Source organism: Notamacropus eugenii, chromosome 1 (genome assembly GCF_028372415.1).
Source record: "Notamacropus eugenii isolate mMacEug1 chromosome 1, mMacEug1.pri_v2, whole genome shotgun sequence".
NCBI lineage: Eukaryota > Metazoa > Chordata > Mammalia > Diprotodontia > Macropodidae > Notamacropus > Notamacropus eugenii.
Genome location: NC_092872.1, coordinates 107,107,746 through 107,132,623, shown reverse-complemented (window position 1 = coordinate 107,132,623; position 24,878 = coordinate 107,107,746). Strand labels below are relative to the sequence as shown.

Genomic DNA, 24,878 nt, shown 5'->3' with positions numbered 1-24,878 from the left:
TGTGAGACAGAAATAATGAAGGAAACAGTGACAGAAGGCACTTGGATGATGAGAGGAGGAGGGGGCAAGACAGATCTTTTGATGGATGGCACAATTTTTTCAGTAAAATATGAGTTAAGGTTCTCAGCTGAGAGGGTTAGAGGAGGAGGTACCATGAGAAGTTTGAGGAGGGATGAAGAGATCTGGAAGAGCCATTTTAGAAAGTCAGTTAAATAGGGAGAGATAGAAATATTGACTAGCAGAAGTGAGGGCCCAATTGAGATAAGGTAACATAAATTTGTAGTGGATGCAATCAGAATGACTGTGTGATTTTTCTCTATGACTTAGCAGAACTTTTGTTATATAGGAGGAAATGGCAGAGCTGAAAGCCCAGTTATACCTTCTGGAGAAAGAGAAGAAAGCTCTTGAACTGAAGCTGAGTACTCGAGAGGCCCAGGAACAAGCGTATTTGGTGCACATTGAACATCTCAAGTCTGAGGTGGAGGAGCAGAAGGAACAAAAAATGAGATCACTCAGTTCCACCAGCAGTGGAAGCAAAGAAAAATCTGGCAAGGTAAAGGAATGCAAGATACTGATCCCTAACTTGAATGGCAAATAGATCTGGGTGGATAACTAGAAGGGTAGTGTAGTGGGAAAGGGGAGGGGTGGAAAAAAGTAATTTACATTTCACTACTATTACTAGGACCCTATTACTAACCCTAAATACAGAGGTTTAGGGGGTCATAAACTGCCACCACCTCACACATTTTTGTCTCCTACTGCACTTTGCAGACTTTACCTTTTATTCTGATTTCTCTAATAATAAGAGTTTGATTTTTTTATAAAATTGTTTTAATTTTTTTTTTTTGTTAACAAACATTTCTTTTTTCTCCATCCCACCTCTACACAGCCACTGTGGGCGTGGTTGGAAAGGCCAATACGTAAGCAAAACAAAAAATGTTCAAAATTTTTTTTCCGTATCTCAGTTTTCATCTTGGGTCCCTCATCTCTCCATTAGCAGGTAGGTAGAGAATGACTTTGGTGGCAGGCCTCCAAATGGTTTTTCAGCATGGTTGAATCAGCTGACAGCTACAAAACAGTGCATTTAATGTGCCTGTTTTCCCAAAGTGTCTCCAACATTTGCATTTTCCTTTTTTAGTCATTTTAGCCAATCTGATGAGTATGAGGTGAAATATGAATGTTGCTTTAATGAGCGTTTCTATAATTATTAGTGATTTGGAGAATTGTTTTTTAACATGGCTATTGATAACTTTGATTTCCTTTTGAGAATTTCTTGTTCATCTGCTTTGACTAATGCTTTGACCTAATTGGGGAATGACTGTCATTATGATATAACTGAGTCAAATCCTTATCTATTGTGAGACTGAGACCTTTATCAGAAAAAGCTGCTGCAAATATTTTTCATCCAGTTAACTATTTCCTTCCTAACACTAGCTGTATTGGACTTTTTTGTGAAACTTTAAAATTTTATGTCATCAGAATTGTTAATTGCATCTTGCTTGATCCTACCTCTTTGATCGTGAAATCTTCCACATATTTTCTTCCTTGATATTTTAAGTTATGATATGGGCTTTTACATTTAAGTCATGTATCTATTTGGAACTTATCTTGATATATCCTTAGTCTAACTTAATTTCTTGGGGACCTTTTTTTCAGCTTTCCCAGCAGTTTTTGTCAAATAAGTCCTTATAATACCAATAGCTATGGTCTTTGAGATTATCAAACACTGACTTGAGATGTAATCATTGCCAGACTCCCTTCTTTCCTGCCTTTTTCCCCCCCATTATTTATCTTAATGAAGTAATTCTTTGGTAGTTTGATTGGTATGTCACTGAATTAACACATTTAAATGACATTTTCATTTCTATTATATTGTCTCAGTCTGCATAAGCAATTAATATTTTAAAAATTATTCAAATGTATCTTTATTTCCATAAGGAGTATTTTTAGCTGCGTTCATTTAGTTACTACCTTTTCTCTATGTTTACTGTGTTTGGATAGGTGCTTAAATATTTTTTTACATTCTGTACTTACATTAAATGAAATTTTTTTTCTATCACTTCCTGCTGGGTTTATTGGAAATACATAGATGATGATTTATTTGAATTTATTTTTCATCCTACAACTTTACTGAAGTTATTATTTTGTTTAATTTTAATTGACTCTAGGCTTTTCTAAGTAAGCTGTATCATTTCCAGAAAGTAATAATTTTGTTTCCTGTTTGCCCATGCTTATTTCCCCAGTTTCCCATTGGCATAGCTAATTTTTCTAGCAGCATATGAAATAATAGTGGAGATTATAGACTTCTTGCTTTTTCCTTGATCTTACAGGAAATGTCTCTAGTTTTCCCCCATTATTGATAATGCTGTCTCTTGGTTTTGAATGCTGCTTAGCATATAAAGAAACATCCATTTTTTTTTTTTTTAGCATTCTTCACATAAAGGGATGTTGTATTCTGTCAAAAGCTTTTTTCCCTATTTATATGTAATCGTGCCATTTTTTTTATTGTTCTTCTTATTACTATATTCTTTTATGTCTATTATTTTCCTCATATCAAACCAAACCTTCATCCCTGATATAAATCCAACCTGGTTATGCGTGTAAACTTTGTGATATGTTGATGTAGCTTCATTGCTAATATTTTATTTAATATGCTGCATTTCTTATTTTGGTAATGTAGGCATTTTGTATTTTCATCAATATTTATCTATTTCTCTCATTAATGGCTTTGATGTATAGTTAAGTAAAATAGTTTATTAATTTCCCTTATTTAATTTTTAGTTGCAGTGAATTTTGCTTTTTAAAATATTTGATACTGATAATTTAGTTTTCCTCTTTCTCTTAATCAAATTAGCTAATAATGGCTTATTTGTTTTATTGGCTCTTATCTTCCCCCAAAAAAAACAGATCTTAATTTTATTTATTTATTCAGTAGGTTTTTGTTCTTTATTCTGTTTCTTTCTGTCTTCTTTTCAAGATTTCTATTTTTAAATTATTCTTTTCTGGGTTTTTAAAAAAAATTATATGCCTACTTCATTCTCTCTCTTTCTTTTTCTGATGAGACTTTTGAAAAAGATGATTTTCCCCTAGGATTTCTTCACTGACTTCATTTTGAAAAATGTCTATTTTCTATTTGTTGTCTTTTTCTTTGTTTTTGTGATTTGTTTTTTGGCTCAATAATTACTTAGGATTAATTTACTTAGTTTCCAAATTAATTTTTAGTTCTGTTTCCAATGGATAACTTTTATTATATTGTAGACAATAAACATTTTTTTTTGAAATTTTATGCCATAATACATTGTCATTTTGAAAAACTTAAATTAGAAGATCCTTGAATTGGAGGAGAATTTTTTAGGATCCTGTTTTCGTTACAGGTTGTTCTTGCTGAAAGACAAAGATGTAACAGGGACAATAAATGTAACAAAAAAGTAACCAGAAGGTTGTAAAATTATCCATAAATTTCAGTGATAAAAGTTATTGATATTATACTATCAGTAAATTATGCAAGAATTTTTGGGAGCATTTTTTGGTAGTAGTATGAGAACAAAATAACTTATTGGAGTATAAAGATAAAAGTTGAATGAGCATGTCACTAATGAAGAAAAGTGATATTTTGAAACAATCCTTTTGCATTTCACCTCCCTGGCTCTATCTGAAGTTCATCAAAATTTGGCATCTGCCATTAAATTTTAAAATACTAATTATGCCTATGAAATATTCCAGCAACTAAATATATTATAAAGGAGTGGAGATGGGGAGACTTCCAAGTCAGATAACCAACAAGATGGAGTGCTTAGACATTTTCTTCAGTATTCACAATCTCTCAAAGCTTTCCAAAATATGAAATAGATATGAGATAAAGCAATGCCCTTCTCTCCGTGGTCCAAGAAACCAAGGAACCTATCAAGACAACAATATAAATTAAAAATAAGACTTAAGACAGAGAATCCTAAACCATAATCTCTAATGTAGTCAGTCACTCACTACCCCCCACCCCTATTGGGTGCCATACTCTGACAGGGCTGCACAGGCTGATCCATGGCCTTACAACAGAATCCAGTGCTACACCCCCTTCATGCTACATGCAAAGCCCCAAGCCAGCATCGTGCTCAGCCTAGAAGGTGAATGTCATGATGCACTGGGCTGCTGAAGTGCCAACCTAGAGAGCTGAGGAAAAGAAAATGCAGGCCAGGCACAAGAGGCTAGTTGGGGCACCCTGGGACCCTACACTAAGGAGAATGGTGTCTAGCTGAGGCCAGTTCTTTTTTCCCAGTCCCCAAGTGATCTCACGAGGTAGGGACCGAGGTGGATGAAAAGTAAATTACCTAGCAATGAAGGAGACTGAGATAAAAATGAAGCCCAGCCCTCAGGTGATCTTGCCATCAGAGGAGAAGAACCCAGAAAAGTGAATGGTAGGGAAATATGAGGGAAAAAAGACTAAAATTGCCAAAGACCTAAGGAAAAAGGAAATTCATAAAAGAAAAAAAAGTTGACCACAAACAGATGTTAATTAATAGAAGGTAAAAAGGCCTCCAGATCATCTGAAGGAAAGACAATATCTCTGAATAATTTTGAAAGACAAAGAAAAATGAGGACATTGGATCACTAAGAAAGCAAAAAACCAATGTAGGATGTTTCTGAATAGTTTAAGACAGAGATAAGATTTTCTTTTCTTTTGGAGGGGGTAAGGCAGGGCAAGTGGGGTTAAGTGACTTGCCCAAGCTCACAAAGCTAGTAAATGTCAAGTTTCTGAGGCTGGCTTTGAACTCAGGTCTTTCTGACTCCAGGGCTGGTGCTCTATTCATGGCACCACCTAGCTGTCCCCAGAGATATGATTTTTGGAAACATATTCTGTGGCCTACACAGCAGAAATAATTGACTGAATACAAAAACTTGAACCATGGTAGCAAACCTTCACCAAAGGGGAGAAAAAAGAGAAAACAACTGGCTGGAAACACAAATACAGAAATAAAAGACAGTCTGTACAAAGAGAAGCAAAAAGTAACATTATTCAAAGAAAACATGATCTCTGTACTACCAAAATATATTGATCTTGAAGATAGGATACATAGAAAAAATTTAAGGCAGAGGTCTCCCAAAAAAAAGCAAGATTTTTTTTTTTTTTTGCATTATGGCAAGAAAAATGCCCATAATTGCTGAACACAGGCAAAAACAGGGTTGGGGAAGTGGAAGAGGGAGCAAAGAATCCTTAGATCATCTCCAGAAAAAAAAATTACACTGCAAACTCTCAGATACAAAACCATTAAAATTTAATAATTCTAGTGACAAATTATTTAAATAACTAGGAGAAAAATACTCAAAATATAAAGGAGATAAAATTTGAATAACACAAGATTACTCTGTATCCAACATAAACTGAAAAAGGGAATGGAAAAATGTAGTCACCGTGACATACCTTGCAAACAGTAATATCATTTTAAAAAACAAGATTTTCAATAAAAGAGAAGCATTGAAGTATTCCTTCAAAGGAAGTCAAACTTTTAAACAAATTATTTGCTTTGCAAAAAGTCATTCCAAGCATCAGAAATGCAAGGAAGATACATACACACATAGACATGGCCAATTGGTATTTCTAAGAGTGAGACACAAAGTTTGGGGCAAAATCTTTAAGGCAATAATATTGGGGAGGGGGCAAGGAATACAAAAGGAAATTAAAGCAGGAAGAATCCTATACTTTTTATTGTTTTCCTCTCAAAAAGCTGGTACAATTTACTCATTCATTGTCTTGTGCAATTTTCATTCATTTATGATTTTTCTGAAGTATAGTTCTGGAGGGGGAAAGGTTTTAAAAAATCCCATTGCGAATAGGAAGCTATTTGACTATGCCTTTAAACCCAAATCACCCTGACTTTCATTGAGTGGCCAATAATAGGCCCCTGTCCAAGCCTTTGCTGTTCATCGTTTAGGTTTTGATGGCTTAGAGTGAGTGCAAATAGCAATTGTTTTCTGTTCTGTCAATAAACTTTTTCCCTCCCAGATGGACACTTGTGATGGTAAATGAGGCTGTCTTTTGTCTCAGTTCTTACCTACACTTTAGTCCTTGAATGGCCGTTGCCTCAGACAGACTGAGACTTAGGAAAGACCTTAATTTAAAAGGTCATGTTAACCCACTGTATGCGGGGCCATTGCCAGTCACTTTGATTCTTGTCTAGCCCACTGGACTCTGATGACTCTGGAGGGGGCAGCTCTGCCTCACTTAGCACCCAGTACTTTCACTTGAAAGATAAGACAGCACCCTCATGAAGTCATTGGTCCTCTTTGAGAATGAAAGGCAAACCACAAGTAGCATATACATATATGGCGACCAAGATGCTGAAGGTCATAAACTCACTTAGGGGAATTTTTTTTTTTTAATTAGAAAGAGAAATATGGGGCTCAAAACAAAACAAGAACAATCACCCAAAAAGAGAATGTCCCTTGAGATATTTCTTTCTAAAAGTACATGAGGAGACAAAAATAAATGAAAGCTGATATCAGTAGAAGACAATGGAGGAACAGACCTGGAAAATCAGACTAAACTTTTATGTGAATCTGTGTTTACCGTGGGGCTAACCTACACAATGGAAGGGCACATTAATCAGAAGAGAGGAGAAAGAATGTATGATGTTCATTGATCAAGTCAGTGATCAACAATGAAAGGAAAATGTCTTCTGTAATTTTTAATATTCTGCAGTGAGTGATAAGAATTTTATGAGGGGCATAATCTGCACAGATTTGGTGCAGACCTCCACCTCTGAGAGGTACCTCCATGAACAGAATCTTGCTCCAAGAGAAGGTGGGTCAGAGCTTCTGGGGGCGACTGACAACCAGGGGAGTTGGAAGACATAAACCAAAGAGGTCTCATGGCAAATTGGGGAGAAATAACCATAGAGAGGGCAGGAAGTAGCATTTCTTTTTAACCAGGGTATGGCACTTCACATGCTACAGCTTCTTGGAGCCACGGGTGAGAACTGGGTGAGAGGTGGACACCAAAGCTGGATGAGCAGCCCTCCAAAGGGCTTGGCAAGCTCTCACACCAGAGGTATTAGTCGTCCCTCAGCACTCCATAGACTCCAACAAAGATTTTCAGGAACCAAGGCAGAGCGATGTAAGCTGACCCAAGAAAACAATGTATAAAATGACTTACAACAGTATACACCTGGAGACAACAGCAACACAATTTCAATTGTGAATGTTGCTAAATTAAAAAAAAAATCCAAACAATCAAGCATGACCACAAAGAAAAGATAAAACACTTCTGTCCCATGAAGCAACTGCTAAAACTGCATACTATCTGCAAAACACTGTGCTAAGTGTATACCAAACAAATAGAAGAGTAACTCAAGGAGTAACTCACCACACAGATACAAAGTTTCAGCTAGAAGTTAGATGGGAAAGTCCCAGGCAGCCACAAAGAATATTATAATGTCTCTTCTGAGATGAATGAAAAACCTGAGAGTAATTCTGAGTAATTCATATTCAATTTATTAAGCTTGCTAATCAATAAATTCATAGTCAGTGGTTTCTTTTTAAGACGTGGAGGGAGTGGATGCCTTAATGTACTTTTAGAAAAGAGGTGAAAATCAACCCTGATTGTTGAACACTTAATGAGGGGGTGGGCTAAAAGTCTTCAGCCCTTCCTGCTGAGAACATGGAATGATCATGAAATCCAGTAGCTTCAGCAGTCTGGACAAGGGAATCCATTTCTATCCAGACCACTCTGGTTGGTCTCCTTCATAAGCTGGGTTACTCTGAATTCCAGTGGGGTGAGGGGCACGAGGGTTCAATGCTTTGAGACCGGAATATACCTAGATTAGATTCTGTTTTATATTTTAAACAAAAGTAAGATCTCCCAGTGGAGCGGGGGCTCCAGTAAGATCAAGGAGCATGTTCTGAGAGGATTTGAACAATCTTCATCTATCAGCCTTGTCCCTCTGAGACAGGGTCTGGGGTCTAAACAAGGAGATAGAAAAAGAAGAATCTGGATCCCAATTTAATAATTGATTATTAATATAATAGAAAAAATAATTTCCCTCACTTCTTTTATTTCATTTCTACTGATAAAATCTTATCAGTTTCTAATGCTAAGCCATTTGACAGTACCAAGGATTTTGGTGGCAAAAACTTTTTTTCCTCTGAGTCTTCAACAGATGTAGCTAAAGCACCTTCAGGAACATTGGCCAAACTACCTGTCCAAAGGTTTACTTAGGATGATGATCACCTACCTTGGGCCAGAAGCTTTGCTATTCCCAAGGCTCTTTGGTTCAAAGTGCTGGGCTGTCTCCATTGGAGACTGAGGGTAATAGTGGGCAAGGTGTTGGTGGTGGTATGCAGATTCTTTTCTGCTTCAGGTTGCCTTGCTGCTTCTGCTAGGCCAACTTGCCTGTTGTGTGAGTGGCAGCTGGTTAGCAGTATGTGAAAATGACTGACCCCTTTTCTACAGGAATTGCTTACCTAGAAGGAGTGGTGTTCTGAGAGGTACAGCTATTCTGAGGGCTGCTGTGACTTCTCTGCCTGTTGGTAGCAGTTGGTCATCAGTTTTTGCTGGAGAAAAGAGAAAGAAAATTATGCAGAATAACATCTTCCTACAGTGAGGACTGTAGGAGCTTTGTTGGAAGTAGGTCTGGTGGTTTCAGGTCACTGCTATTCCAAAGTCTCTTGGGTTCAGGGTCCAGAGCTGTCTGCATTAGGGTCTGAGGAGAGATGGTGGTCAAATTTAGTGATCTCACTTGCTTGGCATATCCTGCCTTCTGTCTCTCCCTCACAGTGCCCTGCTGCTTTAACTAGCCTATCCTGTTGTCTTTGAGTGGCATATGGTGGGGAGGGCTGGCCCCCTAAACACAAAAGTTGCTAAGATGGTTATGAGGGCTGGACTGAAAATAGGACCAGTGGTTTGAGTGGTACTGTCACTTCTAGGACTTTTATGCTTATTTCTTTATAGAGGCAGGAAGTCCACATGTGTAGAGCAATGCATATATTTTCAGTTGATAATTTTTGCTGTTTTTTTCTCTTCCTCTTTTTCATTAAAAAAATATTTGTTATTTGGGATGGTTATGTGGGAAGATATTACGGGAAGAATACAGAAAGTAATTTTTGTGACATAAAAGCAAATGATATTAAAATTTATTTAGAAAAATAAAAATTAAATCCTTGTGACAAATATGCATAGTCAAGTAAAGCAAATTATCACATTGGTCATGTCCAAAAAAAGTCTCATTTTTGTACCCTGTGTTCATCATTTCTCTTTCAGGAAGTAGGTAGCCTTTTCTTTATCAGTCCTCTGAAATTCTGATTGCTCATTGCTTTGATCAGAGTCCTTAAGTCTTTTAAAGTTGTTTGTCTTTACCAGGTGGTAGTTATTGTATAAACTACTTTTGTTTCACTAACTTCAGTCTGCATTAGTTCAAAATGAGGTATAAGTGATACTCCTACCATTTGAATAGATTTCTGTGTTCACCCCTAGTCATGTGAGATAAATCTCCTGCATCCCATTCCTCTTTTCTTCTCTGGTGAAACTTTTTCCCCCTTCCCTTTTCTTTATCCACTTAAGATAATCAAAACCTAGTAAAAATCACTCCCAGACCCTCTATCTTATTTGACTCCCTCTATGATCCCTGCTGACATCACAGTTTTTAGGGGATGCGTATTTCACAGTCACTCCCCTGTAGGATGCAAGCACTACCCTTTATAAAGGAGAAAAAGTCTTTATAAAGGCTTCATAAATCTTTTTTCAATTACTTGCTTGTATTTACTGTTTTATGTTTCTACTTGCTACCAAGTTTGTGCTTCAAAATTTCTATTCTTATATTTTCATCAGGAATGTTTATTATTATACTAGTTTTTCTGGGTTTGTAAGACAATTAATTATCTTTGCCTTTTTGAATACCGTAGTCCAAGCTCTCCACTCCTCAGTAGTTGTCATTGATAAATCTTTTATGATACTGACTGTGGTTCTGTAGTGCTTAAACTCTCTATTTTTAATGGCTGTTTGAAGTACTTTTTCATTGACTTGGAAGCTCTAGATTTTGGCAATGACATTTCTAGGAGGTTTCATTTTGAGATTTATTTTATGAGATAACTGTATTCTTTCTATTTTTACTTTTCTCTGTTTATAAAAGGTCTGTGCAGTTGTCTAATGATTTCTTGAGATATGTCTAATGGACAGTGTTCTCTGTTAAAACAAATTTCCAATTTGTTGCCTTGACGATCTTGCCCCTTCTTTCTTTTTCTTGTTCTGTTTACTCTTAGGAAAGTATCAATTCCTGGAGGAGACAGAGTACTGCCCCATTGTGCAAATTTTCCTGCATGTTTCATCATGAAGTCCATTTCTGTCTCTTCCTTATAATTGTTTTTCCTATCTTCCATGAAATAATCTCTCCGATTCCATGACCCTCCACCCTTTTGAATGTCACTTTCCCTCTTCCCTCCCCAACCCCTGCCTGAGTTATAATTCCTCATCTCCTGAGGCAGGATGCCATCCATGGAAGCACAATATTTTCAGAGGTAATGCTTTCTCTGAGCAAAAAATCTCTGCAAATTACACACATAGTAAAGTCCCCAGCTCCCGTTATGAAATACTTCTCTCCCCACATAGGAGAGTTCTTCAGGAGAACTTCTCTGAGCACTAGATTAATAATTTCCCCTTTCTGCTTCTTTCAACCTTTACTGCCTTACCCATTTTCTCCTATTCCTTCTTCTTCCTGAAATATTATAGGAGTTATTTTCTGTTCGTTTTTTACCATTTACTTGAATAAGATACATCTTACATTCCTCTCATGTCCAAAGTACATGTGACATATGTGTATATGTATTCACATAGACGTACCTACATACACATATACATACATATCTCCATCTGCATCCTAAGTCCATCATCTATAAGATGATCATTAGCATGTTTCCTCATAAGTCCTTTGGAATGCTGCTGGTTGATCATCTTAAACTTGTTCCTAAGTCTTTCAAAATATTTGTCTTTACAGTGTTGCTGTTATTGTACAAATTATTTGGTTAAATTTGTTAATTTGTTAAATTGTTTAAATTATATTCCCTGATTCTACTTATTTCACTCTGCATTTGTCCTTCTTAAGATGTAAACAGACTTCAACATGACCCTTGCATTTTTTGCTACTTCATTTGTGTTTTCTCTGCTTCAGAGCAAGTTCAAGTTTCTAAGTTATATTTAACAGCCAGTTGTATTGTTTTCAGGAGTGTACGGATGGAGCCTCCTCTGTGGTATCATTAGCTGAGCTGAGGACGACATTCAGCGAGAATGATTTGGCAGCAGAAGTTACCAATGCACTGCGACGGTAGGTAGACGTTATCAGCACGTGAGAGCAATGACTTATTCTACTAGAACCAAATTTCATCTTGGGTTTTACTAACTAATCAGCCAGCTCTTTCTGCATCACTGGGGCTCTCCTTGTAGAAAGGGTGGTACAGCTGGCACCTACATAACTATTTTGCCATTGACTTTTCTACTTTGAAAAAGTGAATCTTTATGGAGAGGAAGTTGAAAATAATGTTGAAAAAGCATGAAGTACTCTGATGCTGGGCCTTTCAAAAAGAAAAAAAAGTGTGTCTGTCTTCTAAAAAATATGAGAAATAATTTTTGCTATGATGGTGATTTCTCCTACTTTTTGTTCCAGCCCCTACTTATTTTTTTCCTTTTATTTCAAGTTATGGGGATATTTTGTTGTGGCTGCCAGCTTTCCTGACTATATAGTTAACAATTATAATTACTTTTCTGAGAGAGGAAAAAGCCAGTCATACATCCTATTGATTTCCCTGCAAGGAGTAATTGCTACGTGCTGGAGAACCAGGATCAGAATCCATCAGCTGGTTCCAAGTGAGCCATTTGGCTTCTGTCTTGTAAGCCCCTGACTTTTCAAATCTCCCATATACCACAGGCCAACATAAAATAGGCATGAAATGCGGTATCTGCATATCATAAACATAATAGGAACCATTTTTTCTTTCTGTACTGTGTATCTTGGGCGACCATCTTAAATCAGTTAGCATGAATTTCTCGTTAAAGAGCCAGGAAATCTGGAACCAAAAAAGATCCAGCAGAACTAAAGAAAGAAAGAAACTTATGTAATTATACTGTAACTGAAATAGATATGTTTAGAATAAATATGGCAGAAAAACCTGAGAACTGTTTGTTTTGTTTCGTTTTTAGTTTTGTCCTTTTATTTATTTTCATAAGCTGGAAAAGTTTAAGAAAATATATTAAATCGCATCCGAGATAGAATTTCATCCCTCATTGCTTTTTATTTGCCTTGCAGATAATTTTTAAAATGTAAACTGAAGTCATCCACAGAAACAAACCTTCAAGTGGATAAGCAAAATAAAAAGAAAGATTATACCTAAAGCCATAAACTCCAAACTATTAACCATTTAAAATTTTTTACAGATAGATCTTGCTTTGATACAACAGAAACTTCCCCACAAACACCAAACAAATCCCCCAAAAGTACATGCACCAAGGGAAAAAGCCCAATTGCTAATGACGCCCGTCCTCCTGCACCTTTGTGGCTTCGGTCATTAATGGAAAGGAAGACTTCTTCCTTCGACTTTGACAGTATGGCATGAACATGGAATATTGGTTTTGACCCAAGTCTCGCTCCTCCTCAGTGTTCTCTTTATAAACCACGTCGTAGTCAGTTTGAGTTTTTTAAGTGTATATTAGCTATAACAGAATTATAATGGGAACCTTTGTGCCCTTCTGATCTTCTTGTTTCGTGGATTTTTAAACTTTATTGCCCTCATTAATCTTTTACATTGTTGTTATCAGTGCTTCATTGTTCCAGTTCGTACTGCACCTTCATATAAGATTCTACACTTCTTTCTGTTCTTCTCCATATTCATCATGGCTTCTAATGTAATAATAGTCCCTTATATAATATGTGGTGTAATTTGTTCAGCCTCTCTCTTACTAATGAACAACTATTACTTTTAAAAAATAGTATTGATGGGGAACACTAATAGGCAGATAGGTGGCAAAATGGATTGAGGGTCAGATCTGACATGAGGGAGATGAGTTCAAAACCAGCCTCAAATCTGCACTAGCTGTATGAACTTGGGCAAGTCATTTAACCAGTGTGCCTCTGTTTCCTCATCTATAAAATGCAGATAATAATAACACCTATCTCCCAGAGTTGTTGGAGGTTAAAATAGGATAATATTATTAAAGCACTTTGAAAACCTTAAGGTACTGTATAAATGCTAGCTAGTACTCTTGTTTTTCTAGTTTAGAAGCTGTGTTGCATAATGGATAGGGAGCCAGAAAAACCTGGACAAATCAGTTAACCTCCTGGTGTCTCAGACCACCCTCTACCCTGTAGTTTGAAAAACAGTTGCTGATCCACAGCAGATCTGATCCACAGAGGTCTGTTCTCCAGAAGTTTCCTAGACCAATGAAAAAGCAGGTCCAAATCTCTCCATCCCATCCCCTTTAAAAAAGAAAAGAAAAGAATTGCTAGGAGAAGCTGGTAGTTTTTGATCCATACCAATCAGAACTAGGACATGTTTTAATCCAGAAGGAAAGATGCTTAGATAAGGTCAAAAATCATCAAAAAAAGTGAGATTTTTTAAAAAAATTACCAAAAAGGCCAGGTAATATTGTTTTGAAGAAGAAAGACTAAATATGAAGTCAGACAATCAGGGTTTGCTACCCTACTTCTTTATGTATAAAATGAGGGTTTAAATTAAGTAATTTCTGAAATCCCTATTTATTCTTGGGCCTCTGATCTGTTGTACACTGAGCTTCGGTAGCGATGGTAGGTAATCAGATTGTTCCAGTTTTGGGTAAGACTCATCTTTAACAAAAACAGCGGCTTCTTGTCTTGAACCTTCAGCGTCAGTCAAGGCCAGATTGTTCAGACCTTTCTGGACTAGTTTGTGTTTTGTTTTACTATTTTCTTTACTAATTTTTCTGATGCTGTCTGGAAGGCTACTTGATTAGATGAAAGCATTTCTGAGATTACACATAGAAAGCAAAACTGCCATCTGTTCTCATTCTGCTTTTTCTAGAGTTTCCATTAAGGTGCATCAGGATTATCAGATTTCTAGACATGCGTGGTGAGGCTTTTGTTGTTAGAGTGTTTGGATTCAGCCTGGTTCTTTCTGTTGTTTGTTCCAAACTCTGAGTTTCTGCCCAGTGTCTAGGCTGCCCCTGTTCTTTAACCCAAATAAAATTCTACCAGTTATTTGATATATTACAACATAAACACAAAAGTCACAAAAGAGATGTTTTTTAAACTCTGCATTCCTCGTGGATGGAATATGTCCTTGTGCTTACATAGTACATTCCTAGGATCTCAAGACAATTAAAAAAAGGAAAACAAATGAAACCATTCAATCCAGAAACCTTGCTCAGGAGGTATTCGATATTCTGTCCTTGTAGACCTCCATATCTCTGTTGTGAGGAGAAAGGTCTATTTTATTATGTCTTTTCCAGAAATATCATTACTTTTTTTTTTTTTATTACCTGAGCGATCATCTTCCTTTCAGTTATCTTTTCATTTCTATATTTATATGTATGAAGTGGTTTTGGCTCTGCTTATTTGAACTAAGTTCCTACAGTTCGCTTCCCATTTCTTTGAATTTCTTTTTTTCATACAATATTATTTCATTACATTTCATATGTCATAGTTTTTCACCTTTTCCCCAATTTGCTTTTAGTTCTTTGCTCCAGCAAGGTATGGGTATTTTGGTCTGTGTCAGACCTTTGTTGCTTTTTTAGACTTACTTGTCTAGTAGTGGGATTGCTATGGTTTGAGTGAGGGTCTTCTTATTCCAAACCCAGAGCTTTTTCTTCTTTACTACACTTTTTGCACCAGTTCTTCTTGATAACCTGAGCCAGAAATGAATTTTCTTTTTTTTTTATTATTTTACTTGTTTTCAGTGTTCTACAATCACTTCCATTATATCTTAAATTTTTCCCCCTCCTTCTCCCCCTTTCCCCTACCTCCCTACTCCCTCCCTGGGATGGCGTACCATTTTATATAGGTTCTACACATACATTCCTATTAAATACATTTTCACCTTAGTCATAGTGCATATAAGAATTAAAATGAATGGGAGAAATCATAAAACAAATCAAAACATAATACAAAAGAAAATGATCTGCTTCGTTCTGCGATTGAATGCCATAGTTCTTTCCCTGGCAGAAATGAATTTTCTGTTGCCTGAATTCTAACAGTATTTAGCATCTTCTGCTGTAGAAAATTCTGTAGATTGCTAGATTTTGCTTTACTAGATTGCTAGATAAATCTCATCTAGGCAAAGATTGTTGTATTCACTTTTATAGCCACCTAGCACTTAGCACAGTGTCTTGTATATTTTAGGTGCTCAATAAATGCTTTCTGAATGCAAGAGTGTCTGCCCTTTGTTATCCTCTCTGATACAAATGTATGCCTTGCCCTCCCTGGCCATGCCCATCTGGGTTAACCAGTTATGACTTAGCCTCTACTACATTAGCCAACAATCCCCAGAGTCCTCATCTAGTTGATTATCTTATCTTCTCCAAGATAACAATTGAATCAGATATCTAAGATTTCCTTCTCTCTTATCCCAGGCTTTTCCCTCTTAGGAGATTTTGAGAAAATCCAAAGTATTTATTCATCAGGAAAATGTAATGGTAATTGAGTAATGACCCATTTGTATGCAAGGGTTCAGCAGCTGCTCAATAAAGCTAAGCAAGCTAAAGTAGTCTCTCTTTTTTAAAATTAATTAATTAATTTTTAGATTTCAACATTCATTTCCACAAAATTTTGAGTTCCAGTTTTTCTCCCCATCTCTCCCCTCTCTCTCCCCATAATACCTTGCATTCTGATTATCCCTTCCCTCAGTGTAACCTTCCTTCTATCACACTCCACCCTTCCCTTATCCTCATCTTCTCTCTTTCCTTGTGGGACAAGATAAATTTCTATACCCCATTACCTGTGTTTTTTATTTCCTAGTTATATGCAATAATAATTCTCAACATTCATTTCCAATATTTTGAATTCCAACTTCTTTCCCTCCCTCCCTCCCTCCCCATCCCCAAGGAGAAGGCAAGAAATTCAATATAGGCTATATATGTGTCATTTTGCAAAAGACTTCCATAATAATCATGTTGTGTAATACTAACTATATTGTCCTCTATCCTACCCTGTCCCCCCCTTTTTTTATTCTCTCATTTGACTTTGTCTCTTCCCAAAGGTGTTTACTTCTAGTTACTCGCTTCTCCCATTTGCCCTCCCTTCTACCATTCCCCTCACCCAGCTTGTCCCCTCCTCCCCTACTTTCCTGTAGTGTAAGATAGATTTTCATACCAAATTGAGTGAGCATATTATTCCCTCCTTAAGCCATGTGTGAAGAGAGTAAGCTTCAGTTTTCCTCTCACCTCCTCCCTTTTCTCCTCCACTGAACAGGATTTTTCTTATGTCTTTTATGAATTATAGCCTGCCCTATTCCATTTCTCCTTTTCTCTTCCCAGTATTTTCCTCTCTCACCCCTTAATTTTTATTTTATTGTTTTTTTATGGATATCATCTCTTCTGATTCAACTCAACCTGTACTCTGTCTATATGTGTGTGTGTATAATCCCTCCACCTATCCAAATACTGAGAAAAGTCTCAAGAGTTACAAATATTATCATAAACAGTTCAGCTTTAGAAAGTCTTTTATGATTTCTCTTTCCTGTTTGCCTTTTCATGCTTCTCTTAATTCTTGTGTTTGAAAGTCAAATTTTCTATTCAGTCCTGGTCTTTTCATCATGAATGCTTGAAAGTCCTCTATATCATTGAATGACCATTTATTCCCTTGAAGTATTATACTCAGTTTTGCTGGGTAGGTGATCCTTGGTTTTAATCCCAGTTCCTTTGACTTCTGGAATATCCTATTCCAAGCCCTTCAATCCCTTAATGTAGAAGCTGCCAGATCCTGTGTTATCCTGATTGTATTTCCATAATACTTGAATTATTTCTTTCTAGCTGCTTGTATTATTTTCTCCTTGACCTGGGACCTCTGAAATTTGACTACAATATCCCTAGGAGTTTCTGTTTTTGGGTCTCTTTCAGGAGGTGATCAGTGGTTCTAGAATTTTGCCCTCTGGTTCTAGAATATCAGGGCATTTTTCCTTGATAATTTCATGGAAGATAATGTCTAGGCTCTTTTTTTGATCATGGCTTTCAGGTAATCCCATAATTTTTAAATTGTCTCTCCTGGATCTATTTTCCACGTCAGTTGTTTTTCCTATGAGATATTTCACAATATTTTCTATTTTTTCAAACTTTTGGTTTTGTTTTGTAACTTCTTGGTTTAATCTCATAGTCATTAGCATCCCTGAACTCAATTCTCTCTTTTAAAGAACTATTTTGTTCAGTGAGCTTTTGAACCGTGTTTTCCATTTGGCTAATTCTGCTTTTTAAAGCCTCCTTCTCCTCATTGGCTTTTTGGACCTCTTTTTCCAGTTGAGTTAGCCTCTTTTTAAAGGTGTTATTTTCCTCAGCATTTTTTTGGTTCTCCTTTAGCAGGCTGCTGACCTGCTTTTCAAGCTCTTCTATGGCCTGAGCCCATTTCATATTACTGGAGGCAGAGGCCTTGACTTCCTCTGATAGTATGCCTTGTTCTTCCTCATCCGAAAGGATGGAAGGAGACACCAAGAAAGTAACCTTCTATGGTCTTATTTTTTTCCCCCTTTTTGGGGCATTTTCACAGGCAGTTACTTGACTTCTGAATCTTTTTTCAAGAGGAGGGTCCTAGTGCTTCTCCTCTCCTCAGTACAAGACTGAGATTCAAATCAGCTGCTCAATTCCCTCAGGGGGCAGGGCTGCCACTGAGGACTGAGATTCCCCCAGAGGCTTTAAGCTGAGCTGCCTGGACAATGGACCCAGGCTGTTTCCTTGGCCACTGCTCCCGCCTCCTGCTGCTGCCCTCACCTGGAGCTAGTGCTGGGGGACCCCCATTCCCCTTTCACCCAGCTGGTAAAGCGCTTGCACGCTGACCTTTGGAGCTTTCTTTGTCACTTGTGGATTGAGGGATCTGGGACCCTCCCTTCTGGGAATTCTGCCCCAGAGGTCTGTTCGGCTCCTGTTCCTCCCAGTGCCCTGCAGCCAGAGCTGGGCTCCGCTCCACTCAGCATCCCATGAGATAGACCTTTCCTGTCAGCCTTTCAGGTTACCGTTGGCTGGAAACCTCTTTCACTCTGTTGTTCTGTGGCTTCTGTTGCTCTGGAATTCATTGAGAGTCATTTTTTACAGATATTTTGTGGGCTGGGGGAGAAGCGCTTGAGTATATGTGTCTTTCTACTCTGCCATCTTGACTTTGCCCCATAAAGTAGTCTCTTATAATGATGTATAATATCCCCAACAGTGGTTATGCTGAGAAATTGTTCTCTATGGGTTTAAGACCAATGCACAACCCACAGGTTCTTCTGAACTGTGCCCTCAGAAAGACTGCTCATTCTCTCTTTGTTATGTATAAGCCCCATCTTACACCTTGAAGACATATCTAGAATAATGAGGAATCCAAGGCTCTGTGACAACCACAATATGGCACCAAAAAATATAAATGCTAGCATGGTAGTAAAACAATCACCAAATTATTGTGCTGTCATCTACACATTTTTTGTAATACAGAAAAATGACCGAGTCATAATCAGGAGATTTAAGTTCAAATCCTGGTTCTGACTCTTAACTTATTACAGGATCAAACTGCTAGTCATTTCTCCAAGCCTCAGTCAGTTTCCTTATCTCTAAAATAGGGATAATAAGACATCATACAGTTGTAGTGAAGAATTTGCTTCATAAACTTTGAGGCACTGGGACATAATGGAATGAGTGCTATACTTAGCAGGAAATCCTAGCTTAGAACTTGCTGTGTGATCATGGGCATGTCATTTGTAACAGAATCAGAAATGTTAGCATTAGAAGAAAACTCAGCAGCCATCTCTTACAACTCATATCAAACAAGACTGAGGATTCTTTTTAGGTATATTTTGCAATGGATGGATACTACTACTTCTGCATAGCTCTTATATTTATGTTTCGTTTTCTTTTCTGACATAAAGCCTGAATTTGTCTCTTTGCAACCTCCACTCATTGTTCCTTGTTTCCATGGCCAGATAAGTCCAAACTTTCTCCACACAGACATCATCATGTTCCAGCCCTCTTTAATTTTTTTTTTTCCAAGCTAAACATCTAGTCTTTATATGGCATGGACTCAAGACCTTTCACAATTCCAAGTCCTCCTCTGGATGTTCTCCAGCTTATCAACAACTTTATCCTAAACTTGCATCTAGACCTGCATGCAGTATTCTAAATGTACTCTAAGACATCTCTACAATATGACACCCTTACTGCAGCCCCAGACTTCATTTCCTTTTTTACCTTGGCCCACCCTACTGCTGACTCACTTTGAGATCTTAGTCCACTAAAATCCCCAGATCTTTTTCAAACTACTATATAATTAAACTTCTTCCCCGTACCACCCCCCCCATCTTGTATTTGTAATGTTGACTTTTCTAACCCAGAAATCAGTTTAGGTTTTCTCTATTGAATTTAATCTCATTAGATTTAGCTCTCATACCATAAAGTCTGTCAAGATTGTGTGTTACCTGTTCCTCCCAGCTTTGTGTCATAATGTGAATTTGATAAGCATGGCATCCATGCTATTGATAAAGAGGGAGCAGAGTATAGAAAATATAGCACTTCCTTTGGAGTCAGAACACCTGGTTTCCAGTCTTCCCTCTGACATTTACAGCCTTTGTAACTTTAGGCAAGTTATTTAGCATTGAGAGGCTTCAGTATACTCATCTGTAAAACTGATGGGTTTGAGTAGATGGTGACTGAGGTCCCTTCTAGCTCTTGATCTATAATCCTGTCATCTGTATTGTGTTAGATAGCACTATGTTTCAGTAGCTGGCTGTTGTGCAGATTCTTTGGTCTCCCTCAATCCTGTAGTAGACCCTGATGAACTTGCTTGCCATGAGATGGGCTCTTGTCAAATCTGGGAAGCTGTTAGAAGATTCGTAATGTATGTGTAATGATTTTTACAACTAGTTTTATATTATTTGTCCCTGAGCCAGGTCTCATCACGTCATCACCTCATCACTTAAAGTTCTGCTGAGCTTCCCAGAGGACCTAAAGCAAATTTAATTCCAAGAGCAGAGGGTCACATAATTGATTCATCCTGGAAATGTCCCTTAACATGCTAGAATGTAAAGTAGAGAGGTGGTAACACCTAACTCCAAGGGTTGTTATAAGGACAATATGAGATAATATTCGTAAAGCACTTTGCAAACTTTAAAGCTCTATTTAATAAAGCACTATCTATCATCATCGTCATCAACCCTGTACCTGCTGCCTCTGATCTTGGTGAAGTTATGCTGGCATTTTATAATCACCTCTTCCTTTATAGACATTCACTCTCTGTGTGATGATCCATTCTGGAATTTTCCCAGGAGTTGAAGTCAAACTTACTAGTTCCTAATTTGTAAGCTATATTCTTTTTCCTTTTGTAATACGGTTTTGTATAGTTTCATTCTGTCAGGGCCAGGCCTGTTATAGGATTGTTCAGTACTCTGAAAGTGTGGAAGAAGATTTTTCCTTTGTTATAAGCTCAAGTCTCCAGCAGCTGTGTTCCCTTTATTTTAGGTTAACACCCAAATTTAATCACTTAACATTGGATTAGCTCATACAAAGGGAAATTTAGTTCAGAGATGTTGTTTGTCCTTTGTGAGTAACATCACTATGTCATTTTTGGTTTTATTCAACTCTTTGTGACCTCATTTGACATTTTCTTGGCAAAGGTACTGGAGTGGTTTATCATTTCCTTTTCCTGTTTATTTTATAGATGAAGAAACTGAGGCAAACAGGGTTAAGTTACTTGCCTAGGGTCACTTAGGCCGGATTTGAACTCAGAAGATGAATGTTCATGATTCTAGGCCCAGCACTCTATCCACTGTACCACCTAGTTGCCTCTGTGGGAGGTTTGAGGAAGAATGAAGAGTTTGTGAAAGGATTGCCTTGCAGAAGTGAGGGCCCAGTTAGGGTTGTGTTACATAAATTTGCAGTGGACCCAGTCAGAATAGTTGTGTGATTTTCTTCAACTTAGTTTAGCAGCACATGTGTAGGAGTGAAGGCCACAGATTGTGGGAGTGATCCAAGTCTGAGGCTTGGCTAGGCCAGGCGTAACCAGAAAAATGCTAAGGAGGTTAGGGATCCAAGAGAGGAGGACAGTGCAAGGTTAAATTGGTTCAACAAGGGGTCAAGATGAGGAAAAGAGGAGATAGACTGGAGTAGAAGTTTGCTGGGGAATACCAGGGTTGAATTATGCCATTACCACCCACTAGCTTTATCAGCACGAGCAAGTAATTTAACCTCTTTGAGCCCTGGTTTCCTTATCTATAAAAATGAGATTAATATATCAGATTATTATATCATATTATCATATTATTAATTCACAAGGTTGTTGTAAGGAGCATATAAAATATTGCGTGGAAAGCATCTGCAAACCTATTTTTGCCATCTCTTCTCCCTTTTGCATGACATCCACAGTTGTTCCATGTTTCTCTCTTTTGGAGATTAGTGCCACATCTGTTATTTCCCATAAACTAGGTTTAGCGCAGAGCGGACAGTGGAGATTAGTTGGCCTTTCCTTTTTAGTAATTACTGGGTAAAAATAGATTTAGTCTCTAGACGATTAACTATATTCCTGGTCCAGACCATCTTGCCCCTCCTGTGGTTCTAAAATATTGCTGGGTCTTCTTTTCATTATAGTCAGCTGGGCCAATAGCCCGGAGAGCCTGTGTGTAGTCTAACACACTGTCCTGTGGTTTCATGGGAGATGTCCAACAGATGTGATGGGCCTCATTTAGCCCAGGCCAAAGCCACTCTGTGAATGAACACTCTGTGTTCATTTCTGTGACTCTTGTATCTGTCTGAAATAGAATCAGGTAGTAAAGCATGAAAATATTCTGGCGGGGAGGAGGCATCATGATTAGAGCTCATCTGCCCTCTCCCTCGTTACTGATGCTCTGTAGCACTCCCACTCCCGTCCTCAGGCCCTTCAATGCCTCTTCCTCTGACACAGGGAGAAGAAACTGAAGACCAGAGTCCAGGAGCTGGTGAGTGCCTTGGAAAGATTGACCAAGAGCAGCGAAATCAGACACCAGCAGTCGGCTGAGTTTGTTAATGATCTGAAAAGAGCTAACAGGTAAAAAGTCATCAAACCTCAGTTTGATTCCTTACAGGTTGCCAAGTATACTCCTGCCTGTAGTTTCACTTTGGTCAGTTTACAAAGAATTGTATGAAGTGGTAGAAAACCCTGTCTCACCCAGGAGGCTGGTTTTAGATCTAGCCCCTCCACTCAAACGGACACACCGCTTCCTGAGATGGGGCAGATGTTCCAAAGGTGAAAAGCAAGGCGAGGTTGGCCCCATGTTCTGCTTCTTTAGTGCCCAGATAAGTGGTCCACATTCAGGAACTGCTTTGAGTTTTAGAGTCTGAAGAGGATAACTTGAGTACAAGTCCTAGGACGCAGGGTATGGTAGAAGGAAACCAGACATGGGAATCAAAGGGACTGAGTTTGAATCCCAGCCCTGCTACTTACTAACTTCTGTGACTTTGGACAAGTCACTCACTTCTGTGGCCTGTTACCTGTCTGTAAAATGAGTAAATGACCTCTACAATCCTTTCTGTCACTAGATCTGTAATATGGACAGTAGATCCTGTCTCCTCTCAGACCAGGAGTGAGCCTGTTTGGTTGTTTATTGAATCAACTGTAACTTTGCTGGAAATAATCTTTTCTGCTTCTTTCAATCTGTCTTTTGCTGGAGCTGCCTACTATGAATCATTAAGGGAAAAGAAAAAGCTGGCTCTATCCCTCCCCTGCATCCCCCGCCACCCTCAGTGTCTAACTTTGGCTTCTTTTCTGCCTTCCATAACTGTTTTGGTCTCTTCTGTTATATCAGATTGCTAGTATCACTTCTAGCCCTGCTGGAGGTAATTTAAATGACAGGATCATGGAGAATAGGATTTTAATTACAAAAACCCACATGCCATATTTCTGAGTATTATCAATTAAGGGAAGGCCAAACTTGTGTTGCTCATAGGGAGCATGAAGAGACAGAGAATTATGTATTTTTGTATATACTTTCAATTGGTCATTTTTAATCATTTTTTTCATACTGATTTGATATGGCTCTTTTAGGGCAATTCAGTTAGATTCTCTTTAATTCACCTTACGGAGGGACACCAGGATGAACGAATAGAAGCTGATGTCAGATCTAGGAAGACCATTGTTCAGATCCTGCCTCTGATCCTCATTACCTGTGTGACTCTGAACAAGTCATTTAGCCTCTCAGCGTTGTAGGTAGCTAAGATTTTAAGTTGCAGAAATGGTCACTACCTGCATTGGGAATGGGAGTTTCCTATAGCAAGGAAATCACAGGTCTAGTCCCTCAGTCTATCTGCCCTGCTTTCTTTCAGATCTGTTGCCCTAGGTTAGTTATTATTCCCTTTTAACTTCCCTCACCCAATGCCTGTTTTAGCTAGGTTGTCTTCATACCAACTTCTTTCCTTTCCTCTATAGTAACCTGGTGGCTGCATATGAGAAAGCCAAGAAGAAACACCAAAATAAACTGAAAAAGCTGGAGTCTCAGATGATGGCCATGGTGGAGAGACATGAAACCCAAGTGAGGATGCTCAAGCAGAGAATAGCTCTGCTGGAGGAAGAAAACTCCAGGCCCCACACCAATGAGACCTCACTTTAAAAGGCTCTCAGGCACCAACATTCTGCCCACAGAAGCTAATCTGGAGAGAAGGACCAGGAGAGTTCAAGAATACTTGCCAGGATCTACCCTAGGAAGGCTGGAAGGTAGGAGCACTATCTGCCAAGTTGACCTCCACTCAAGGACATGGTCTTGTCATGTCCTCTTAGAGAGCTTCCCAAGAGACAATGGTGGTTCTCCACATATGTACTGTGCTTAAAGGGAATGCACCTCACACCAAGGTCCAAAGGAAAAACTATCAATGATGAATACATGTTTCTTATATTCTGGGCACCCTGGCCTACCATACTTCACAGGTAATTGACCCCAACAGATTTGTTTTCATCACTTTCCCTCTTACCACCTCCCCCTTTCTTGCCCCTGCAAAACAACAACGGAGAAACACCTTTTGCTGTCTTGGGATATACTGTATAAACTGAGTTATTTGATTTTCAATAATTTCAACATCTTCCCTTTTTTTGTCCAGGCTTTGGGCCGACCCTGCCCTGTAATCCCAGTTCCCTCAGCTTTCCCCTTAACATGAGGATGTGATATAGATATGGGGCAGGTGTATGTTATGGTCTCAGGTATCCCAAGAGGTGCTTGTTGAGATGAAGGCTGCAGTTCTCTGGCTGTCCTTCGCATTTGAAGTTTATTTTACAGCTCCAAAGGGTCTCACCTAAGTGGCCTTTCATATCTCTGAAGCCGAAACAGAGTTGTCAGCATATCTCATGTCATTTGGAATGTGCTTCACAAAAGACAAGCCCAGGTCTTTTAGTGGAACAGTATAATCAGGAAATAATAGACATTTTACATCTGTCCTTGCTAGCCCCTGGGACTGAGAAGGGAAGCCTGTGCGAAGCCTTGCTTTGTGAATTTGGGATTTGCGCTCCCACCTCACCCCAATTCTCCACCGAAAAAAAGTAATAAGTAGGTTACTCCTGGGCACTACAGTGTAAGCAAAATGTGGTATTTTTGTGGATTCCTCAAAAATGGCATCTCTGCACTTTCCTTGTAGAACTCCAGGGTAGGACATATTAATCCAAGACATTAAATATATGCACTCATAGCTCTGAGTATGGTGAACTAAATACATTTTGGCAAAGTTGTGCTAAATGAGGCAG

The 24,878-nt window shown here is 38.2% G+C and overlaps 1 protein-coding gene across 5 annotated transcripts in view; it reads left to right on the top strand.

Moving 5' to 3' along the window:
* The window catches only part of MCC (MCC regulator of WNT signaling pathway), a 261,755-nt gene extending 237,078 nt beyond the window's left edge, over nucleotides 1-24,677 (top strand). For all 5 annotated transcript variants that reach the window (XM_072611670.1, XM_072611662.1, XM_072611655.1 and 2 more), the window contains exons 14-17: nucleotides 347-553; nucleotides 11,206-11,306; nucleotides 22,077-22,199; nucleotides 23,577-24,677. In XM_072611670.1, the coding sequence (XP_072467771.1) occupies nucleotides 347-553; nucleotides 11,206-11,306; nucleotides 22,077-22,199; nucleotides 23,577-23,757 (612 nt within the window). In that variant the 3' untranslated portion in view covers nucleotides 23,758-24,677. The remainder of the gene's footprint in view (nucleotides 1-346; nucleotides 554-11,205; nucleotides 11,307-22,076; nucleotides 22,200-23,576) is intronic.
* Nucleotides 24,678-24,878: the final 201 nt, after the last annotated feature.